Source organism: Giraffa tippelskirchi, chromosome 7, assembly GCF_054371585.1.
Source record: "Giraffa tippelskirchi isolate mGirTip1 chromosome 7, T2T-mGirTip1v1.2.pri, whole genome shotgun sequence".
Lineage (NCBI taxonomy): Eukaryota > Metazoa > Chordata > Mammalia > Artiodactyla > Giraffidae > Giraffa > Giraffa tippelskirchi.
Window position 1 is genome coordinate 49,103,953 of NC_137281.1, and position 23,938 is coordinate 49,127,890.

Here is a 23,938-nt window from a genome sequence, read left to right on the forward strand (position 1 = left end):
AGGGAGGGAAAGTCCTCATCTGCCTTTTGTACCACCTCTATCCACTTGAATCAGAAGCTGCCCCTTAAGAGCCCGGGTGACTCGAGGGCATGGTACGGTCTGTGTCTCCTCCCTTCACACCTCCCCCATCTTCCGCTTTCAAAACCCCCTAATTCTTCAGAATCTGTTTCCTATACCACCTCCTCCAGGAAGCCCTCTCAGATGGCTCCAGCTGACTGGGAACTCACTGACCTCTGAGCCCCCAGAGTCATGTGCATCCCTCCACGGGCCCCGAAGCTTGCAGTCCACATGTGGCTTAGCTCCTCCCCTGTGCAGGTGGCTAGGAGGGCCTCAGAGGCATGACCTATGACTTACTTTCCACCCTCTGCTCTGCTCCTCCCGGGCCTGGCACCCAGCAGGTGCTTGAGCACTGCCCGGGCAGCTGCAGCTACAAGAAGCCAAACATCTTGCCAAACCAGGGCAAGGAGAATAGACCAGTGCAAGGAGAACAGAGTTGGTTGAGGGCTATTTGCTTTATTATTCCTTCCACTCGGCTTGCCCCACCGGTCCCACCCGCTGGCCGCCTCTCTCCGAGCCCTAGCACCTGGGAAGTGACAGAGCCCTGAGTCAAAGGCATCAAAACCAGAAGGGAAGACCAGGCAGGTGGAGTTATTGGTTTCAGTGAGCCAAATAAAGCTTCACACGCTTTTCATGAACCTCTCTCTCTGCAGGTCAGGAGCAGGGCCACGGCTCCAGCAGGTAGCAGGTGTCAACGCCCCGAGAGCTCGCCGGGAGCCCACCTCCGGGACCCCGGAGGCCCCTGAGCGTCGCGGGCAGAGGCTAGCCAAGGGCAGGGTCTTCCCTTACCCATCACGTTCCCTCTCGCCACCACACTTGGTAGCCTCCCATGCGTCCCGGGCTCTGAAGATCTTCCCTAATGCCAAGGCCTTGAAGGCCAACGCTGACCAAGGGCCCAGGCCTCCAGAACCAGCCTGGGAGCCCAGGGCTCACACAGGCCACACTTCATCCCATCAGGCAGCTCAGCCTGCCCGCCAACAGCCGTTTCTCCGAAAAGCTCACTGCGAGGAGCCACGGTTCAGCCTGGGAGCCTAGGGCCGCGGGTCATGTCTTGGCTCTAACCCCGGAAGCCGCCAGAAACATCGCTTATTGTGTGTCCTCCTCTGCCAGGCGGGGGATCGAAACCCTCGCCTCCACCCCCCGTGGCTCAGGCAGGAAGTGGCCTCAGCCCCACACGGAGAGACAGTCTCCAGGGGCTGCAGTATAAACATGCCTGTCCAGGCTGGGGCAGGTGCAAAGCCCCGGAGAGACCCACCCAAACCCACACAAGCCTGACGTGGCTCCAAGGCCTCCTCATTGCACGCTAGGCCGACGGTGTCATCTGAAGTCACGGGTTCCCAAGAAGCAGGGGAAACACGGGTTAACAGGAGGCTGCTATCACCAGCTGAGGCCTGCCCTGGATCTCCAGGCCCAGTTGGAAACAAGACGGTGATAGCAATCACAGTAAAGACAATACTGATAGCAGGTGACCATCTATGGAGGGCTGACTAGGTGCTGTACACCACGCTAGGCATTTTAAAAGCACAGACCCTTTACTTCTCACAGCAAGCTCAGGAAGTGTCCCCCTCCACATTTTACACTCGAGTAAACTGAGGCATGGGGCTTCCCAGGGGGTGCTGGTGGTGAAGAACCGGCCTGTCCGTGCAGGAGACACAGGTTCAGGTTCGATCTCTAGGTCGGGAAGATTCCCTGGAGGAGGGCATGGCAACCCACTCCAGTGTTCTTGCCTGGAGAATCCCATGGACAGAGGAGCCTGGCGGGCTACAGTCCATGGGGTCGCACAGAGTCAGACACGGCTGCAGCGACTTAGTGCGTGCACAAACTGAGGCACAGAGCATCCAGGTACCCTGCCCAAGGTCTCACCCGGAATAAATGGGAGAAGCAGGATTCAAATTCCAGCCACTTGGCTTCTGAGCCCATGAGCTCAACCGCCAGGCTATGACCCCTCATACATAATAGGAGGCTGCTCCTGCCGTTGAACCTGGGAGCGGAGGAAGGAGTAACCGGTCCTAATGGGTGAGCTCAGAGAGGCTTCCAGACTTCTGAGCCTGGCCTGCCAGGGAGTGGAAAGATCCCGTTCCGAGCATGGCAGAGGGTTAGAGAAGGTCAGGCTAGACAGACAGGCAGGGGATTCACCTCCAGGGGCCTCACCTCCCATGCTAGGAAGCCGGGCTCTGTTGAGGAAGGCAGATTTCAGCAGAACCATCCTGGAAATGGTAACCTACTACACAGAACAGTTCAAATATGGTGGAGGCCTGTTACAGCCCGCCTTGGAGGTGGCCTCAATAACACCGGCCACGGTCATATTCTAGAACCAAAGGGGATCTGATTCTTACGAGGGCCCCCAGCGTGACTCCCGGGGTCGGACACAGAGCAGGGGGGGCATCTGGTTTCTCCCCTGCAGGCATTACCCCGGCCAGTGACTCCACTGTTGTGAAACTCAGGGGCTCAGGAGCCTTCTGACTAATGCACCCCACTCTCAAGCCGGGCCTGGGCCTGCTCCTGCTGCAACTCTGCTAATGAGATGTGAGTTATCAACCCCATCTCTGGATGGAGAAACTGAGGGAGGGAAGGGTGAGAGGGTTCCCAGAAGCCTCCTCGCCTGGTGACTCGCCCGTTTCTGGGTCAGGAGTCTAGCTGGCTGCCCTAGCCATGGATCAATCCCTGTGCGCTGAAGTCCAGGATGAATATTCATGAGCCTATCTGGTTCCACACTTTCATTTCTGGCCTAAATTAATAATTTACCACGGAGTTCCATAAAAATCAGACATAACTCATTAGCAGCTCCCCAAAAGGCACTCCAGGCTTCTCACTGATCCTGGGGAGGGGCCGGTCTTTCTTCTGTGACAAGTTAACAAGGCCCTTATTTTGAGCAACATCCCTTATTTGTGCAGGGATAGTGAACCTGGAACTTGGGGATCTCACTGCCATGGGAGGCCACCCAGGTGTGAGTCCCCTCCTCCTGGCTGACCCACAGGGGCACCAAGGCCTCTGCTCAAAGCCCCACCCACCTACGACTCAGGACACTTATGGAGCTGTCCATGTAGATGGGTAGACTCTCTTCCCCTGGTAGACAAAGCTGCTGTCCACCTGGGCTTCCCTGCTGGCTCAGATGGCAAAGAATCTGCCTGCAGTACAGGAGACCTGGGTTCAATCCTTGGGTCGGCAAGATCCCCCGGAGAAGGGAATGGCAACCCACGTCAGTATTCTTGCCTGGAGAATTCCATCGACAGAGGGGCCTGGTGCGCTACAGTCCATGGAGTCGCAAAGAGTCAGGCATGACTGAGCGACGAATACTTTCCCTTTCTTTTCTTTCACCCTCTACCTGGACGTGGAGCCAGCAGGTGAATGGGGTGTGTGCATGGGCAACAGACTCTGTGTTCCAGAGAGGCACCCCCATCACCCACCCCACATGCTCTTGCTATTAATAGCACCTTGCTATGCCCCCATGGAAAGGTAGGGCTTAACTCCCCTCCAACTTATCCCAGGCAGGCTCATCCCTCACTGGTAATGAACAGAATGTGACACCATGTGACTTTTGAGGCTAGGTCCTCAAAGGCCATGCAGTTTCTCCCTTGTGAGCCGGGACCCCAGCCTTTGGAGCCCTGAGCCCCATACAGGAAACATGGCTTCCCCGAGGTAGCCATGGTGGAAGGAAGCCCAAGCCGCACACAGGAGCCACACAGAGGTGCTGGACCAAGAGCCCCAGCTGGGGCCCCGGGCAGCGGCCAGCACTGCCTGCGGGGCAGGAGAGTGGGACGAGCCCTCAGATGACTCCAGAGTCTGGCCAGCAAGTGTCCTCCAGCCTCCCAGTCTTCCCAGCAGAGGCCACAGGCCTCACAGAGCAGAGACCAGCTGCACTCCACCATGCCCCTCCTGAAGGCCTGACCTGCAGTGCCTGTGAGCACAATAAACAAAAGTCCTCCTCCACCCCAGGGGATCCTGACCCCCTGCAGACCCACCCACCAGCCACCCCAGCTGCTGATGTGGGGGCCAGCAACCTGTGGTGAGTGCCAAAGCAGAGCTGACTGAAATCTGCCTGTGCATGAAACCTCAAAAGAGCAGTGGTGGGCAGGGAGGGACGTCTTTGCCCCTGGGCCCTTGAGATCAAAGATAGAGGCGGATGATACCTGCCACGCTCATTCCCGGGGCCTGTGAGAAGCGGGACCCGCCCCCCTCCACGCAGCCGTACACCCTGCCTCACCGAACCCCGTCCTTTCTCCACTGCTCCCCGCCAGGCAGGCAGCCCCGCCCCGCAGGCCCCTCCAGCGAGCTCAATTAAGACCCAGGCACCATCTCCTCCTCCCCTTCCTTTATGTTCCCGCCTGCCCCCTCTTCTCTTGTCAGATAATCACAGGAAACCGGCAAACGGTTGACACAGTTACCAAGACAACAGAAGTTAGGACTGGCGAGGAGGTCTGAAAGCTAATCCTAAATGAATTACAGGACAAGAGTGACAAGGGGGTGGGGACCCGCGTCAAGCGGCTTCAAAGAAGGCCCCAGCATATGAGACAAGGTGCCGTCTGCCTTCCGCGTGGGCTCTGTCGCGGGCCTGGGGGTGACGCTCGAGTCCTCCGGGGGGGGTGGGATGGTCGGAGGGATTCATTCAAACGAAATTCTCCATTGGAGATGGTCTGGCAAGGCCACCCACCACCCAGTTAAGACTCAGGGCCTGGGGTTCACCCAATTTTGCTTTCCTAATGTGGGGCGGGGGCAGCTGGCAGGGAAGGGGCCACGACGATCTAACCAAGGCGATTCCACAGTTTCTTTACTTATTTAGAACTTGCCATCGTGTGACCAGAGCAGCAGCGTGGACCTAGCTGCCTGACAGCAATTTCGAGTCTGGGCAAAGGGGCCCACGGGCAACGTCCGCCCTGCCCTGGCCACTGCCCCTGGTCAAGCGTGACTCAGGTCCTTTGGGAAGAATCCAAGACATGTGCAGCTTGAAGTCCAAACGTAACTGCAGTGAATGGTTCCACAGTGCTTGGTCCAGGCCTCCTGCAGATTTACTCAACGGACGCTCATGAGACCCTACCGCTGGCCCACTTGACAAATGGGGAAACTGAGGCCCGGAGAAGGTGAGTAACCTGCCCAGAGTCACACAGCGTGTCAGGAGCTGAGACCGGATCAACCCCAGGGCTCTCACCCCAGTCTTTGTTCCACCCCGGTGCTGCAGCATCAGAAAATGTTGCTGACCTCGAGGCCTGCCAGGCAGACCCCCGAACCTCAGTTCCTGGCTGTCACCCACCTGAGCGGCAGGCCCACACCCCACTCGCACCCTAGGAGGCCCTTCCGGATTATTCCCACCCCCTGCTCATTCACTGGCCAAGGATACCTCTGGACATGACAGCCCCGTGCTCAGACGTCCCGGGGACCGGTTACCCTGGCCTAGTTTTCGCACTCAGGACAGTGTCAGACGAGGTGTCACACTCGAGCGATCCTGAGAATCCCCCGGAGGGCTCGAGGACACACAGACCGCCAGAGCCCACCATAGACTTTCTGCCTCAGTAGGTCTTGTTCGGGGCTGGGGGGTGGGGGCTGGTCCTGACAATCTACACCTTCTCAGCTCCCAGCTGGTGCTGACGCTGCAGGCCTGGGAGCCCCGCGTGGAGAACCACTGGGGAGTCCCCAGCCCACGCTCGAAGCCCCCAGCCCTGCCCTCTTCCTGCCGGACCCTGTGGCTCTGAGAGGCGCCCCCTGCCCGACCATTCGTCTCCATAAGGGAGGCTGTCTGAGCCGCCTTCCCCAAACAGATGGGACGGGGTGCACGGCCGCCTGCCCCAACCTATACCTTCAGACCTCCCACCTCGCGCTGCCTCCCCACTTGTTCTCTCGCCTGGGCCGCGGCCGTCACCTCCTGCATCCCTCACTCCTGACCGCCAGGAAACCTCCTCCCTGAGCCCCGCAGCCAGTAGGGGCTGCTCAAGGCACACCGCCCCCCTCTCCCCCACCCGGCTCCCATCTCATTCCCTGCGGCCAAGAGGACACCCTTGAAGCCTCAGGACCCTCACACGAGTGTGACCCTCTGCCCAGGCCTTTCCTCTCAGACCTCTCCAGGGCTAACCTCTCCCTTTCTTGGGATCTCGGGCCACCCTCCCCCCCACCCCTCCACACACACCCACACTGGCTACCCACTACATTCTCCAGATTCTCAGCCGTATTTCTGCGCACCTGGGCCGGTGCCTGGCACGCGGTAAACACATTTGGGGAGTAAACCAATGAATTCGGTAAAGCCCTGGATTCCCGCCCACTTACGGCAGGACTGGCATCACGTGTCATTGGCCTCATGACTCTCGAGACCCTCCAAGTGTGGTTCCGACTCATCCAGTGGCTTCATTTCCCTGCTTTATCGCTCCTCACCAAGCCCTCCTGTGCCCCTAAAACTCTCCTTCCTGCCGTTCTAGGGAGGCCCAGCCCCACGGGGACCATGGTGCTTCCCCACAGCTGCGCCCTGCCCCCACTCTCCAGTCCCCATGCCACTGCCTGGCCTCCAGAGGCAGAGAGTGGCCCACTGGGCGGCCAGGGAAGCCCCTTCAGCAGGAGGCTCCATCCTGCCCACTCATCCTCTCCTTCTCGTCCTCAGATCAAGGGCCTTGGAGTCTGGAAGGGGGGGCTGGCAGTCTGGACACTCTCAGGGAGGTCTCCACCCTCTTCAAGGATGCACAGGCTGCAGAGCCCTGCCACCAGTGGGCACCTCAAGAAAGGCCTTCCCCTTCGAGTGCCTAGAGAAGAAAGGCCAGCTTGGCCTGTCACCTCTGCCCTGTGGCCTCTCGGACACTGACTCCATGCCCACCTCGAATCTGTACCCCCAGAAACACGCCCCTGGGTGCATGTGTCACCTTGGATGACTCAGTCCACATCCCCCGCTCCCACCAGGACAGGGACAGCCCAGCGCCCCTTCTCAGCACACCTGGTATGAATATCACATGCTGAATGTCTTAAGAGTGGTTTCCCTATTCTTTTTTCTTTTTAAGATTAGTGCATTTTATTTGTTTACTCATTCATTCATTCATTTTTGGCTGTGCTGGGTCTCCGTTGCTGCGCATCGGCTTTCTCCAGCTGCGGCAAGTGGGGGCTGCTCTTCATTGCGGTGCACGAGCTTCTCATTGCAGCAGCTTTTCTCATTGCAGAGCACAGGCTCTAGGGCATGCAGACTTCAGCAGTTGCCCCGCAGCATGTGGGATCTTAGTTCCCAGACCAGAGATAGAAACCCCTGTCCCTTGCATTAAGCAGCTGGATTCTTAACCACTGGACCACCGGGGTAGTCTGGCTTCCCTATTCTTATTCATCCCTCTTCACTGTATTAGCCTCCTTCCACCAAGCCTCACCCCTTTGGCACACACCACTTCGAAGGCCTGCCTCCAACACCAGCGTCCTCCGCGGAGTCACTTCCTCCACCAGGGTAATGGATCCTGGGAGTTTCCAGAGCATTCTGTCCTCACTCATCTCACTCCCTTGCTCATCCTAAAGCAACACGAGAATGAGACACAGACTCCTTCGCTGTCCCTGGGGGTTCCACACCGGGCCCAGTACTAGCCCAGCTCAGATGGTGATCTTTAGGTGGGGACAGACTGGTTTCCAGGTGGCTCAGTGGTAAAGAACCTGCCTACCAATGCAAGCGACGCGAGTTTGATCCCTGGGTTGGGAAGATCCCCTGGAGGAGGAAATGGCAACCCACTCCAGTATTCTTGCCTGGAGAATCCCACGGACAGAGGGGCCTGGTAGGTTACGGTCCATGGGGTGACACAACTTAGCGACTAAACAGCAACAGACTGATCCAGTGTCCCTGGAGGACAGAACTAGGTCAGACGCACGTGTGTTCCGTGTGAAAAGCAACATTCTAATAACCCACGGTGGCATGGCGGGGCTGACCCTCAGAGACCACCAAATGGCGAGAAGGGAGGGGTTAGGCCATCTGACCTCTGAGGTCCCTTCTGAGTCCCCTCTGAAGTCCCTTCTGTGACTCTTCAACCCCGCGGGCCATTAAGCAAGTGGACAGATGCCCACTGGGCGGCAGTCCAGGCCTGGTCAGAGGGCGCTTCCTGTCTGCCTCGGGAGGAGCGGGAGAAAAGACAGAGGAGGCCCTGATTCTTCAAGGTTGTGGACTTCTGCTAGGGGCCTGGACTTGGGCACTAAGGGCGAGACCTGGGCCCAGATTAACACCCCAGGTAAGCACTGGCCTCAGCTGTAATCTGGCGTGAGGGCAACCATCAACCCAGCCTGAGCAGTGGAAGGCCTGGCATTGGTGGGAACAAGCCAGAAAAATGCATTTCCCCCTAAAGACTTGTAAAAAAAATTCTCACTGATTTTTTTCCCTCTTACCCCAAGCTTTCACAGCTCTAAATATGCCACACTTAGTAATTTTACGAGCAAACTAAGCTATACATCACACAGTTTTATGTTCCTAAATTAACAAAAGGACTTTAAATCTATATGGAGCTCTTAAAAAAAAAAAGCACTGCATCTATTTTTATTCCCTCACCCCCAAATTCCCTCTTCCTTTCTAATATACGCCCCTCATCTGCCCAAATGGCTTCAAAATTTTTGATTGTGTAGCTAGACCATCAAGGAGCGACAGTTCCAAGTATGGATGCAGAACCGCTTTGCTGAGGACCCCATAAGAGCTGAGGCCACTGTCCTTTGGGAAAGGCTATTGGAGGGACTATTAAAGCCTGACTTTTTTTTCCCCCTGCAAACTACAGTATGCTAAGACATTCCCAAGTAGATGAAGAGTTCATGTAGTCCATGTCTACCAATTCAATCTCACCAAAAATCTAAGAATTAGAAGTCAACAGGTCCCTCAAGGTCTTCTGACATTCAGGTTCTTAGCTGCAAAGTGTGGGGTAGACCAGATGACCAGAGAGGCCCATGCACATTCACCCTTAAAAAGAAGGCTGCATGGTAGGACTGCTCCATTCACATAGGTCAGTGTCCAAATGACATGGAGCCCTGGACTTGGAACAGACGTCCAGGTCCAGACACTTCATCCCATGGCTGGCTGTGTCTCTGGGAGCTGGGTGGCCCTGGCCAGCTACCCTCCAGCTCTCCTCTGCCTCCTGCACAGAAGGAAGTAAACCCTCCCAGCCTCTGCCCCTACCCTATCCTAGGGTAGGGATCCAGGTATCATAATGACTGTCTGCTCCCAGAGCATAAAAGGAACCTCTCCTGACTCCGAGAGCCAAGAAGATAAGAAGCAAGAGGGTCTCCAAAGGGGTTGTATCAGATTCCCACCCATGGAGTAAAAGTAACACGTTTAAGGCAAGAAAAAGGCTTAATGAGAACCAAATTGAGCAGGGGCGGGGGTGGGGGGTGGGAATCAGACCAGGCCCCTCAGAGAAGGGCTGGGCCGCAGCTGGGACAAAAGGCCCCCCCCCCCCCCCGCCCGAAAGCCGACAGATGGAAATGTGGCAGCCCCTCCCCACTTCCCAGGGGTATCGGAAGATTAATTAGTGACTGCCTGGAAAGTGCTAGATGGGAGCTGAAACGCCTGTCCCTGCTGAGTTTCTGAGCTGTAAATAAGCAGCTTTCTCAATCACCACTGAAATAGCAATGTTGTCCTTTTATCTGACTCAGATCCCATTAGGCCCAACCTGCCCCCAGAAGAGGCTTCGGGTGTTCCAGAGCTGCCCGAAAGCCCTGGGCTTGCTCATGACCCCGCGCTTCCCACGACCAGCTCTCGACAAGCCAGAGCTGGGCCTGAGCTCTGTCACAGCTGCCAACGGCGGACACCCCCCAGTTACAGCTCCTGAGGGGCCCCCCAGGATCGGGCAGCTGGGGGCCCATAGCTCTGGCCAGCCCTCACCCCCACCGCCTCCCACAAACCAGGTGAGCAGACCCAGGCCAGTGGCAGCCTGGGGCCTTCTGGAAGCAGGCTGAGGGCGGTGAAAAAGAAAACCAGGCAGCTCCCCACAGCCCACTTGGGCCAAGAGTCCCTTTTCTCGGGCACCGCCACTCCCAGCAGGGGAAGCCCATCGCCCATCGTTTGCAAGCCTCTCAAAGGAGGTGCAGAGAGGGGCCCAGGCCCACTGACCCTTGGGGGGCCGCTATGCTCAGTCCTCAGTCATGTCTGACCCTTTGCAACCCCATGGACTGTAGCCCACCAGGCTCTTCTGTTCATGGGATTTTTCGGGCAAGAATACTGGAGCTGGGTTGTGATTTCCTTCTCCAGGGGCGCTTCCCGACCCAGGGATTGAATGCATATCTCCTGGACCTCCTGCATTGCCAAGCGGATTCTTTACCCACTGAGCCATCAAGGAATTCGGGGGTGGGTGGGGGGTGCTGGGGGAAGGGAAAATGTTCTGGGGAGACCCGGATTCTCTGAGAGCAGGCTGTGTTGCTTTGGGCCAAGCCCCAGGCCTCTCTGGGCCTCAGTTTCCTCACTGGAGAACCTGGAGTGTCCTTCCCAGCAGTGGACAGGAGGTCCCCAGGGGAAGCCAGGGTCACCCAGAGTTCAGCACAGGCCGGGGTGGGGGCAGCTGACAGCCGAGGAGTCCCCCCTCCGCGAACTCCAGGAACAAGATAAGGGGCCGGCAGGGCGCCACCGCCAACACCAACGGCCAATTCCCTCCCTCGCTCGTTCAACAAATATTTATTAAGCAGGGACTCTGGAGCCAAGCTGCTGGGGTCAAAGCCAGGCTGCACCATTTCCTGCCCTCGCAGCCTCCACCTCCCATGCCTCAGTCTCTTCAGCTGGCAAATGGGAGTATGTTAACATCACAGCTGGTACGGAACGCACACCAGAGAAGACGTGGCTGCTGCCACCCCTTCATCCTGATTATTTTCATCCCTGTTATTATCACTCTGGCGCTGAGTCGGGCAGGAAAGAAACACACAGTCTGGAGAACAGTGCGTGGAGCTTGCAGTCTGATGAAGCTCAGGAAAGGGGGTAACTGGGCACGCGGGCACACAGAAGGGAATCTTGAGAAGTATTAGAGACTCCACACACCCGTCCGCCACCCCCAGCTCCCTTTACATATGCCTGTGCCACCTCCTCGTGGCATAGGAGGTATCCTGCTGGACACCAAACCCAACAACAGTGAATGAGTACCAGAGGCCAGGCACTGCATCATGGGGCACAAGGGGCCTGAGATCTGAGTTCAAGTCCAGAACTGTTAAGAGGCCCTTGTGATTTTCTGCAAATAATTCCACCTTAATAATAATTATTATCATAGCTGTCACTTCTCCATGTGAACATCACCCCAGGCACTGTCCTCGGTGTCTCACAAAGATTCCCTCGCTTAATCCCTTACACCAGATGTCAGCACACTTCCCCTGCAAGGGCCAGATAATGCATGTTAGGCTTGACCAGCCTTGTCCCAGCAAGTCCATTTTGCTGCTGGAACGGGAAAGCTGCCACAGATAATACACGGAGAAACGGGCCTGGCTGAGTGCCAGGAAAATGTTACTCACCAAGTCAAGCAGTGGGCCACAGAGGGCTGACCCCTGCCTTACACTGACACTGAGGGACACCCAAGTAGGGATCCCATTTCACAGATGGTAAAATCAAGGCCCAGAGAGCTCAAGTCGCCTGCCGAAGTCACAGCTCGGGAGAGGCAGAGAACTTCAAACCTACGCTGCTGCTCAACCTCAGTCTTAGCAAACAGGAGGAGCCTCGCCTGATGCCAGCCTGACTGGGAATGAACTGCCCCCCCCACAACCTCGCGTCCCAGGGAATAGCTGGATGGCAGGTTCTGGGTCCCCGCTCTCTGCGGTTACAGACACTGTGATGGGATCTGGCCATGGGGAAGAACAGGGTCCCAGAGGCTCCGGAGCACGCCGGGCTGGCCCAGCTCAGGCCCCTCCAGCCTGGGCCAGCGGGGTGGGCGGTGGCCAGCTCTGCAGCCCAGCTCCTCCATTCCCAGCTGTGTAAGCTGCTAGTGCCTCTGAGTCTCATCTTCCTCATCTGTGAAATGGGCAGACACCAGCACTCATCTCAGGGGTTGGAGTCAGATTTACAGGACAGATGCTGGCAAAGCACGTCTAAGGGAGCCTGAGGCCAATGCCAAGAACCAGGTCACTCCTTTTACAATTCTGTCTGCTACTCTGAGATGAGCTGACTGAAGCCCAGGGAAGCAAAGCCACTGGACCACGGTTCTTCTCAGTGAAGCCTCTACACTGTGATGGCGAAATTATAAAGTGCAAACCCTGGTGAGGAAACTGAAAAAAAAAAAGGAAAACTCGAGTGGAGAACATGCCTTCCTCCACAGACCCAGAGGACGTGTGCCCTAACCTCCCTGGGGTCCCGACCTGCAGCCCTCACACTCTGCTGCTCAGGGCTTCACACCAGCCACAACTCATTTCTCTTAATTGCTCTGGATTTCCTAGCCTGACACTTCCTCCTTTTCTCTCCGAGGCTCCCAGTGTAAATAGAAAATCGGTCACCTGATGAATAAATATGTGCCAGCAGCCACCCAATGGCAGGTGAAGTGGGGTGTAGATTACAAACACCTGTGCTTTAAAGACACCCTGTACTTAAGAAGATTCATTCTTGCCACAAACGTGTAGTGAATGTCTAAAAGGCAAGACACAGCTCTGGGGGTGGCGCAGGAGGTACAAAGGGGGTGGGGGGAGGCCACTGGGAGCCGCCAGCCAGAGCTCGGGTTCAAAGGGCCTTGGCACCGCTCTCAGCCACCCGGGGGTCTTCCTATGGGGGAGCCTGGGGGAGCGGGCTCTGAGCCCAAGGACTGGGCCCAGCACCCTTTTATAAACTGGGGATTCTGGTTCTAATTTGGACCTGATCTGGTAAGTGCAGTGCAGAGGTAAGAGAAGTGCTGGGTTTGCATCTCGGGCTGTGAAGGAAAAGAGACAGAAGGCAGTGCAGATCCTGAGAAACATGCTTCCTGCGAAAACGGTGGAGACATCAAGCAAGAGACACGGACCTTGGCAACTCCGGGGAAGGGACCCAAACCAGCCACAAAGAGACTCAGGAAGAGTAAACGGGCAGCTTTCACACAGAACTGAGAAGTCCTTCCCACTGTTTTCCTCTTCCAGCCTCCCCCTACTCTACTGACTGGGTGAAGATGTTTGCCCTGGCTCAGCTCTTCAAGAGCTGGGTCCTGCCCCGGGCCCACCCCCTCCCCTCACGCCCCTCCCAGGGGGATCCGGGAGAGCTGCGGGAGCTACAGCCAAGGTGACAGGGGCCTCTGAACAGAAGAATAACCCACCCCACCCCCCAGCCGGCCACATGTACCTATTTGCCAGCAAAGCAGTTCAGAAGTAAACCTCCACTGGCAGCCTCCTCTGCAGAATGTTAAAAGCCCCAAGGTGAGAAGCCCAGAAACATGAGAAGTCCCCTCTCCTCCTTACACGCCCCCATCCCCCCCAAATCCTTGGATGCCCCAACTTCATAGGAACTGTGTGACAACGCCCAGGGAAGATAATACTCTCAAAGGAAGGAGGGGGAAATAAAAACAGCTCATTCCTAGAACCAGCCTTCCTGACCTGCGGGTCACGTGGCCTGCCTGGGGCAGGCTTGGTGAGTTGCTCCCGACCGGAGGGGACCCTGGAAGGGGGTGACAGTCCGCCAGCGGGACCCCAGGAATCACCAAGGTTGCTGCCTCCTTCACCAGGAACCCTGGCTCGCCTGCTTCCCTTTAGCCTACATGTAATTATTTTTAAGGTTTCAAAGTCCAAATAAGGTGAACACAAGAGGGGCTCCCCAAACCTCCTGCTGTCACCCCCTCCCCTCTCCTTTGGGCTGCAAGTGCGACTTGCCCCGAAACAGAAAGTTACAGGGCAGGCTGCTGTCAGCGCGCAGGAAGGTTAGGGAAACAGGAAGCCACGCCAGCCACCCTCCAGAGCTTCCCCGGCCCCCTCCTTCGACCTCGGCAGGCACAAAACCTTCCAGGGAATCCCAGGCGGGAAGGGGGTGGGGGTGGGGGCGGGCGCGCCACGCTCGCGCGGAGACTGTGCAAGGGGCTGGCTGGAGGCAGAGGAAAATAAGCCCCAGGACTGGGGGCTGGCGGGGGGCGGGGGGCGGGGGGGGAACGCATGCTACCCGATCGGGGCGGCCTGCAGGAAAGTAACTTCACACCCGGTGCTAAATTCACCTTGGAAGGCTTCAGTGCCCCGGCCGCTCGCTGCGCCGCCACCACGGAGCCGGCTCCGGGCAGACAAAAGGAGCGAAACGCGCTACCCCCGGCGGCGGTGCGGCGGGGGCGGCGAGCCGGGTGGGCGCTCCCCGCCTCACGTAGCGCACACACCGCCGGCTGGACCGCAGCGGGAGCAGCCGGGGCCGCGCGCTCTCGCCGGTCTGCTGGAAGCTCGGCGGACCCATCGCCCCGACCCAGGCCGGGGTAGGGGGGGCGCTGGGTAGGGGTAGGTTAGGGTGGGGGTCCGGGGCGCGCCGGCGCCGTGCGGGACCCGGGGAGGCGCACAGAGCTCGCTTACCTGGTAAGTAATACAGAGGCGGCTTCAATCCAAACATGATTCAGATTAGAATTCCATAGTGGCCAGAGAGGGATGAAGAAGGAAAAAAAAAATATTAAAACCCAGCGAAGAGACAAAAAGCGCCGTCCGAGCCACGGCGCTCAAAAATGTCCAAAACAATAAAATAAAGCCAGAAGAGCGATTCCGACTGCGGCGGGGGGCGGGGGGGGATCAGTTGTTTGTTTGTTTTTTTCCTTCCTAAAATGATCAAAAGCCTCTCTCTCCGGCCAGCGACCCGGCAGTTTCGGCCACCTTGGCCCTGGCAGATCCACAATGAGGTAATTGACGACCAAGGACGGGCCGGAGCCTCCACGGCTGCCCGGTGTCTTCGCCGCGTGTGTATTTTCTGCCTTTTGGACTTGAGATGCAAATAAAAGAAGGAGGGGGGCGCACGGCGGAGGGAAGCAGGCGGGAGAGAGGAGAGGAGCGCGAGAAAAATAAAGGGGGGAGGTGAGGGTGAGGAAATTGGGGGGTTAAGAACCTCAGGGATTACTCATTTGAAAGAAAAAAGAGAGAGAGAGAGAGAAGCAGCCCCCAAGACGTGCGAGTAGCAATCTCTCCTCCATTCAGCCATTTGAATGTCAAGGGCGAGGGTCAAGGGACCTGTTTCCAACAGGGTTTCACGTTCAGTACCAGAAGGAAAAAGGAAGGGGGGGGTGGCAGGAGGGGGGTATCTCTTGTTGCCAAGGAGAAATCGGCTTTGTTTTCGTTTCCCCTTAGCTACTGGGTGAGGAGGGGCGGGGTGGGGGTGGGGGTGGAGACGAGGAGGGGGCGAACGGGGAGGAGAGAGGAGAAAATTAATACCCAAACAGCCAAGAAGTACCGAGGGGGAGATTTCTTCTCGTAAATAAAAGAAGGCAGCGACTGCAAACAAGTCTCGGGCAGGAGAAAGCAGGCCGAGGAGCCGGTTCCCCTTCCCCCTCGCCACCAACACCCCTCCCTTCTTTTTTGAGGGGGGTTATCTCCCTGGCCCGGCGTCCCACCACTGACTCAGAGAGCAGGGCTGGGGGAAGGAGGAGAAAGAACTCGCGGGGGCTCGGGCGCCCGGGCCGAAGGAGCAGGAGGAAGGAGAGCGGGCAGGCGAGAGCGCGCGGCGGTGGAGAGCCCTCGATCAATTTTCATGCAAGAATCATTATCGGTAAATTGGAAAGCTGGCTGCCTGACAGCAGATTTGTCTCCCCTAATGAAAGCGAAAGGGTAGGGGCGCGGCGGCGGCGGCTCCTTCCGTCTCTACGCGGCATCTTCCGAGAGCTCCTGGCTCCGCAGGGCGATAATAATAGTTTCACTTGCGAGCTTCCCCCCGCGCGGCGGTTGCCGCGCCGGGCAGCAGATCCATGCGAACCGGGATCGGGGCGCAGAGATCTGGGCTTCCCTCTCCAAACGCGGGGAGGGTGCTGCTGCTGACGGCGAGGTGCTCCCCTCTTCCCCAAAGCGGGGGCTTGCAAACTGTGGGCGGCTGCGGGCGCCGCCGGTCCCCCCTCCGGCTGCCCAACTCCGCGCTCTGGCCGCCCGCCCGCCCGCCCGTCCTCCCCACCAACTCTGACAGCTGCAGGAGCGGGGAGTTCACCCGCCGCTGGGGCCTGGGAGGAGGATCCCCAAATTGTGTCCCGGGAGCTCGGGCCCGCCTTTTGTGAAACCCACACGGGGCTGCGGAAATACACCGGCCCGACCTGGGCTGAGCTCCTAAGGCCAGTGGCTCCTTTCTCTCCTTTACCTCTCACCCTTCACCCCCACCCCTTAAAAATCCCTGTTGCAAGTGTAATCAAATGCTTGATACCATCTCCCACACTCGCCCTGCACTGGTGCATTATCGGATCCGGCAAGGCATGCTTCCAGGCAAATAGACCTAATAAATGCTATTACTGGGATTCTGCAAGCCCCGGCTGCACCATAGTAACGAGAGCCCTGGCTAATTTGGTTTAAGAAAACGACCAACTGCACAGAGTGTGTGTGAGTGAGTGTGGAGCCTGTATCCCTCCTCCCCACCCGCCTCCCTTTCACACCAGCACAAGAAGGCCCCATGTGATAATTCCCCAAATCGAAGGGGAAAAAACCCTGCCGCCAAACCACATCCTGTGTGCTCATTGTCCAGCCCAGCTCTTTTAAAGAGACAGGATCCATTTACCCACGCCCCCCGCCCTCAACACATACACTTAAACGCATGCCGCAAAGCCGCCTCTTGATGTGACAATTTATTTTCAAGCCCTTTTACCTTCTGAAGGCCCCCCTCCGTGGCACTGTCAACCGGAATCGCGACTTGGTAACACTAAGGGGTCACCTTTTGACCCTAGATACAATCACCTTGGTTTTAGGAACGGACCTGAGCATGCAGGTACGCACTGGTGGGCCACTGCGGGTCACGACAGGCTTGGGTTCCTGCCAACGCTTTCCAGCCGCTGCGTAAATCAAGGGTCCCCAGCGGCAGCTCCCCGCCCCCCCACCCCTGGTCCCCGCTAAACGCGGTGGCTTAGTGTGACAATTGGACTCCCGGAATATGATCCTCTAGAGAAGGGCTCCTAAGGGCGAACTGGAGGAGGTGGGCGGACCCCGTGTGCCTTCTGACCCCTCTCTGCAACTCGCCCCCACCACTACGCCCACCCCGCCAGAAAATCTTAAATGGGCTGGGCGGAGCGCAGGCGGCCGAGGGAGGGGTGGCGCTCCTCCCCGCCGCCGCCAACGGCTGAGTGGGTGCAGTGCGCTGCGGCTACCTTCTCCGCCGGCTGGGCCGCCGGGGGTGCGAGGACCCTCTTTGAGCCCCCCAGTCCCCGTGGCGTCCCCCCACCCCCCCACCGCGGCGCCCCGCCCCCCACCCCGCCGGCGGCCGGGCTCGCGCGGGCACCCGGTAGGGCGCCGGGGCTGCTGACCTGGAGGAAACCGGCCGCGCGGGGCCGCCGGCGCCCGCCGCCAGCATCTGGCCGCTCCGCCCCGCGCTGACCCGAGAGGTCGCGCCCGGCCCTCGGCAGCGGCGGCCCTTTGTTTCCGGGGCTGCGTGGCGGCGCTCTTCGTGCTCCCCCGCGCCTCCCCCTGCGCCCGCCGCCGCCGGCGGCCCCGCGAGGGAGACAAGGCCTGGACCCGGCGGGGTCGGGTCCAGCACCTGCCCGCCCGACCCCTGCCCGGCCTCCGCTTCAGTCCCCGCTTTCGCCTCCCACCCGTGTGTCAGGCGCATACTTGATCATCTGCGCCCCTCTGGGAATGGGGGGCACCAAGGCGCGCATGAAACAGCCCAGTCAAGCTGCTGCCCACCCCCATGACCCCTCATAAGCTCGGAAAATCTCTGATTTTACTTGGAGGGAGAGAAAGAAATAAAACTATTTTTCAAAGACCCTAAACTATCAGTTTCTATTGTCATTTTTTTATTGGTTTTTAATTCTCCAGGATTACACGAACAACAGTAGTAATTAATACTAAACCTTCCTCTACTGTATATGCTAATGGCAGGAGCCATAAAAATTAATTTGCAAACATGTCATTACACAATAGCGGTACCAGCAATAAACGTGTAATTATGGGCCAATCACAGGCAGGGTACAGAGGCAGGGATGCTCCCCCAATCTGCTGGGCGCCCCGCTCCCCTGCTAAAGTGGAGAAGAGGGTGCCAGAGAGAAGCCTGCTTTCTGGGAGCTACCTGTGGAGAATGCTCCCAGACTTGGGGGTGGCACCCGGGTTCTCCCGTCTTGAGTTCTAAGGGCCTGGCTTCTATGCAAGACCCCTTGGAGACAGCCACTCCAGGGCCCACAGAGACTGAGATGGTGGGAGGGAGAGGCGTGCTGGAGACTTGGAGAGCTCCCTGGCCTGGCTCCCACCGGTGGTGGGTGAGCAGAAGAGGAGACCCTCCCGCCCTCCGTGGGCCTGCACAGCTTATTTCTGCTTCGGGGTCAGAAGGCAAACATCTCCCCCCACCCCAATAAGTATTTGAATTCCTGCATCAGACTATCTCAAAATGCTAGGGCCAAGCCCTAATTGCTCTTAGCCACTCCCTGGGGCAGGAGGTAAGCTGTAAGATTCTAGTGATACCCTCAGCCTCCCTTGGCCCTGGGCCTGGGTGGCTCAAAATGGATGAGTGACACTTCCTGGTGACAGGGACGTTTGTAAGGGAGGAAAATATGAGATCTACCATGGGAGGGTGGCTGCACCACAGCTCCCAACCTGATGCCAAAACAGCTGAAAAATATAAAGCAACCCCCGCCATGCCAAGCAGCCCGCTTAACGGGCGGCCTCTCCACTGAATGGCTCGGTTGTTTGCCATAATGGGGCTGAACGGGGAGCTGGAAGGCTCTTCCCTTTCCCACCGGCCCTTGTGGCTTGGCTGTCGTTTTCTGGAACCCATCACTAAGACCATTCATCTCCAAGGGACTCACCCCTCCTTGGATGGTGCCTATGGCCTGGCTGGGCGGTGGGAGGGGCGGCCTGTCTGGGCCACACCTGGACCAGCTGCCAGGTGCCCAGGTGAGAATGACCCCCTTCTTCTGGGGACCTTAGCTCTGCAGGATTCTCTGCAAGGATGGGGGCCTGTCTCAACCCCTCTTCTCTCTTGGGGCCTCTTCTGCTGCTATCCCAGCTCACCTCTGCGCAAGAGTCAAGCGTTTATAGAAAAGAGGCCGCAGTCAGTGCAGGCTGAGCCACCAGGCTCCCCTTTTTACAGTTGGGGCCACCACAAGGTAAATCCGTCCACACGGCCAGCCCACTTGGGGTCAGAGGGAAGCTTCAGGTGTGCCCTGGGCCCAGCGGAAAGAAAAGAAAAGCGCTTCATCCCTCGATGGGGCTGGCTGCTTCTTGGAGGCGGCACCGACTCCACCAGACACACCCCCTCCTCCGGCCACCAAAGATGTGGGGGTGCCCTCCTTACCACTATCTCTAGCTGCACCTTCAAACAGAGGGACCCCAGACTCCCTCTAGTGGGGTGGCGGCTGCCGCAGAGCAGACAGCCTCGCTGGCCAAGTCAGCTGAATGCGGTAAAGATAACTCCCAGCACATGCTGAGAACACTGAGGCCACAGAGGGGTCTGGGGCACGCCACAGCTGGTGGGGTGTCCGGCTCCCGGGCAGGGCTCACGGCCTCTGTCTGCCCACTGGCACTCCATGGCCGCCCAGGCCAGGCTGCGACCTCGCCTTCTGGAGGGGGCACTGCTCTCCAGGGACTCCAGGGAAGGGAGGTGAGGGGAGGCCATGGTGCTCACCTGAAATGCCCCTCTGGTCTGCCTGCTCTCCCCCACTCCCAATTCCCTCCCTGCAATAATCACGCCAGCTGACATTTCCTGAGCACTCGGTCAGTGCCAGGTGCTGTTCTAAGCGCTTTTCATGGATAATTCATTGGATCCTCATGACAACCGTGTTCAAGGTCACCCTTAAGAGTTTCATTTTCTAGATGAGGCCCAGAGAGGTCAAGTGTCTCATCAAAGGACACACAGCCAGGAAGTGGCAGAGCTGGGGTTTGAGGCTGAGCTGGTTCCACAGTCCATGTCCATAAGCGTCAGCTTGGAGTTGGACAGACCAGAGTTCAAATTCCAGCTGGGCCCTACCCACCGTGTGTGCCCTCAGGCAGTGATGTTACCCTTTGAGCCTCAGTTGCTTCACCTGGAAAATGGGATGAAATCACCCCTGGCAATCTAGGAAGATGCAGCTGGTAACCACTCTGGTGCCTGGCACAGAGTAAGGACTCCATAAAGAGAGCTGGAAATTACTGTTTTGAGTAATAGCAGTTAACCACAGACAGGCCTCGGGACACCCAGGACTGCCCTGCTGTGTGCTTTGCTAAGGTGTTATGTAATCTGGGAGCGCAGACCCAGAGTAACCATCACCCGAATCTGTATATGAGCACACTGAGGCCCCAAGAGGTGAAGTCACTCACCCAAGGGTACCCAGGGTGTGGACACACCCACTGACTCCCTCCGTCCAGTCTGTTCCTTAGGTGAGTGAACAAGTGTGAAAGTTTGGTCTCAAGAGAAACAAGTCTGAGGCTGGAAGAGAAAACAATAACTTCCAGCCCGTCAAGGTCACGTCTGCAGGTTTTGTTTCCATCTCGGCCTGGCATGCTTACTTTTGCTTTCCTCTACCCCATGACTCTAGGCTCCCCACCCACGGAGTGCTGTCCCCTCTCAGGGGTCTAACCGGGTCCCCCACGGCCTCCTCCATCGGCCCGTGTGATGGGCTCAACGGTGTCCTGCCGATATATACGTCCACTTGCAACCATGAATCTGACCTTAATTGAAAAAGGAGTCTGTGCGGGTGTCATTAAGTTCATGATCCTGAGTTGAGATCATTCTGAATCACTGGGGCTGGCCCTAAACCCAACGGCCAGCATCCAGAAAGACAAGCAGACACAAGAGAAGACACACACGGCAAGAGGCCCTGTGAAGACAGAGGCAGAGGCTGGAGGGACGCCGCCACAGGCTGAGAAATGGCTGGAGCCACAGGAGCTGGAAGAGGCAGGGGGCGCCCTCCCTGAGAGCACAGTGGCCCTCCTGACACCTCAATTTCAGATTTCTGGCCTCCGGAACTGGGAGATAACACATCTCTGAGGCTTCAAGCCACCCAGTTCGGGGTACTTTGTTACAGCAGCCACACTCACACATCTTGTCAATTCTGTGAAAATGGAATGCCCTCTTGTCCTGCCAAGCAGGGGAGGCCCTGGGCTGTGTCCAAGGCTGGACAGTGCAGGCCCAGGGCCAGCTAGGTCACTCTTTCAGGCAGGCCTGCAGCAATGGCTGGGAGGAAGATGAAGTGTCTCGGGCCCATGGGCAGGTGTGCTCCACGGCCGCCTGTGCTCCGTGAAACCGAAGTTCAACCTCTGTTGGCTGGGGGCCTTCTCAGTGACCTGCCTGCCCTCCTGCCTCTCCCGCACCGGTGACACATATTTGTTGGCTGCTGTTTGGGCAGCAGGCTGGCCTGCTGGAGATCATCGAGGATGGCTATCTGCCCGGGAAATGGTCAGCCGGCCAGCCTAGCCCGATCAGCCTGTAAACTGAGGGCTCTGCCCGCCTCGAGCATCCTGGCCGGCCCCACAAGGCCCGGGGTAACAACAGCAACAAACCACAGAGAGCCTGGCACCCAGTTTTTCACCAAACCCATTTCCCTTTTCTCTTGGGCTCATACCCAGCCTACATCTCTCAGTCTCCCGTGCAGATGTGTAGGGTCAGGTGACCACACTCTGGTGACGAGAACGTGGTAGAAGTAGTAACTCCCCACCTTCAGGGCCAGCACAGAAAAGCCTCTGTGCTCCCCTTTCAGGCCTGCCCACCAGATGATGTCAGCTCCCGGGGGGATAGAAGACAAGGCACCTCCGTCACCCCCCTAAATGTTGTGGAGGCAGAGGCCCCAGCCTGCCCTCCCCCCCCGTACTGATTATACATTATGTTGGCACATGATGAAGAAATTTCTACTGTGGAACTTGTACTGGGGAGTGTGTATAAAGGGCATGAGGCAAAGAACCACTTAGCTCTCAGCACCTCTTCATTAGAGCAGCTAAGGTTAGCGATAAACACGTACAAATAAGGAGTGCTACACACATCTCCTTTACAGGTATTTCCTTAATGACCAGCACTGCACTGGATGCTTTAAATACGTTCTCTCACGTCATCCTCACAGTAAAAGTAAATCTATCATTGCTCCCATTTTTCAGATGAACAAGCTGAGGTCCAGAGAAATGTCCTGCCCAAGGTCACACGGCCAATAAGAGGGAAATGTGCTTCGAACACAGACCCTGTACGTTCAACTGCTCTCTCTGGAATCCCCCTCAACTTTCTTTAGCAGGATCTGGCAAAGGGGCTTAAATCCCCACCCCCTTTTTAATGAAAAGCCAAGCAAGCAGACAAACAGGATAACACTGCATGCTGCTGTCTACACACAGAACTGTGCACCTGACCTTCAGGTTGGGGCTGCCAGGTAAGCTCGGGCTTTGGGAGTTCTTTACAAGAAATCCGCCGTGCTGTGATGTGATGGCGCCAAGGTGCTTCCCCGCCGCAGGCCGCACGGAGGATGCCAGAGAAATCAGACAGACGCTGCATCTGGAGCTGCAGGGGCCATACAGCTCCCCTCTGAGAGGCGACCCCCACCTGTCCCTGCCCCAGGCTACAGACAGGCCTCTTCTGGAGGTGGTCTATCATTAGTCTCAGACAGCTCTGGTTGTCAACGTCCAACTCCAAGCAGAGCCAGCAAGCCCAGGGCTGGCAAGTGGTTGTCGAAAAGCAGGGAGGAAGGTCTCCAGGGTGGGGTAGGGGGGAGCAGAGGGAACAAGCGGGGGTCAGGCGCGGCGGCCCCTTCTGTGGACAGGGCGACAGCCGTGTGACCGTCTGCTCAGATCCTGCTCCGGGCGCCGTGCCGCTCAGCTGCCCGGGGGCAGGCTGACAAGGCTTTCTTCTCCCCGCCGGTGTCTGCCCACCAGGGACCAGACGAGAGCCTGTTCGAGGGAAAAAGGCATTTGTGAACAGCCCTTCCCGCTGCCTGCTGCTGGCGTCTGCCGGGCAGGGAGTCACTGCCGGGACGTAATTACCCGTCGCCGGATGACACATGGATCTGCCTGTCTACCCTTGGGCCTGACTGCTGAGGCTCGGTGTAGCCCTCTGGCCGACACGATGTGGTTCTTAAGAGGCAGCTTTGTGCTTGCTCCTCCTCATGCTGGGCATGGCTCTCGGGGGGAGCCCTGGCCCCTCTTTTATTCTTTTCTGCCTTTACTTTGCAAAGAAACCCCCCACCGTGTATGTGTGGGGACCCTGCCACTTCCTCTCCTTCTGCAGCACCTCCCCTGCCCACAGTCTCTCTACTGTGTCCCCCAAGACCTGAGCTGTCCTTTCTTTATCCTCCAATGGGTCATGCCTGAACTCAGGGGAGTCCTGACGTGTGCCCAACAAGAGAGTGTCTCCCTAGAGAACGGCTCTTCTGTTGGTCCATTTTCAAAGCGTAGATGTGACCTGACTGACATTTGGGGCCAGATCATTCCTTCCTGCGGGGGCCACCCTGTGCACTGTAGGCTGTTTAGCAGCATCCCCCTGGATGCCAATGGCACACCCCAGTTGTGACAATGAAAACATCCCCAGACATGGCCAAATCTGCAGCCCCTCCCACCAAGGTACAAAAGTTGCCCTGAATGAGAGTCATTCATGTAGTATAAACCAGGAATTCCCTGGTTGTTCACGGGCTCCCACTGCTGGGGGCCCAGGTTCAATCCCTTGTCGGGGAACTAACATCTTGAAAACTGCATGGCACAGCCAAAAAAACATAAAGATCCAGCCATGACTCTGAGTGATCTGATTTTTAGACTTGGCACTACCACTGGCCTTGGCCAAACAAGTGCCCCCCTCTTGGCCCCAATTTTAGCACACAAAATTAGAGAGCCTGAATGGGGGTGCTATGGTCTTTCAGCTGACACGATTCTCTGAGGCTGCTTAGAACCAATGGCTCCAAAGTAGAGATGAGCTTGGGATTCAGGAAAAAGGGTCATAAGGAAAGAAATCCAGTGA

General features: G+C 57.6%; 1 protein-coding gene across 3 annotated transcripts in view; it reads right to left on the reverse strand.

The window, feature by feature from the left end:
* Nucleotides 1–23,938, reverse strand: part of GSE1 (Gse1 coiled-coil protein) — a 395,186-nt gene that overhangs the window by 86,055 nt on the left and 285,193 nt on the right. Inside the window, exon 1 of one of the 3 annotated variants that reach the window (XM_081511540.1) lies at nucleotides 14,446–15,615. The exons of the other annotated variants lie outside the window; for them this stretch is intronic. Coding sequence (XP_081367666.1) covers nucleotides 14,446–14,482 — 37 coding nt within the window. The 5' untranslated portion in view covers nucleotides 14,483–15,615. Of the gene's footprint in view, nucleotides 1–14,445; nucleotides 15,616–23,938 lie in introns of those variants that run through there. 3 annotated transcript variants of the gene reach the window in all.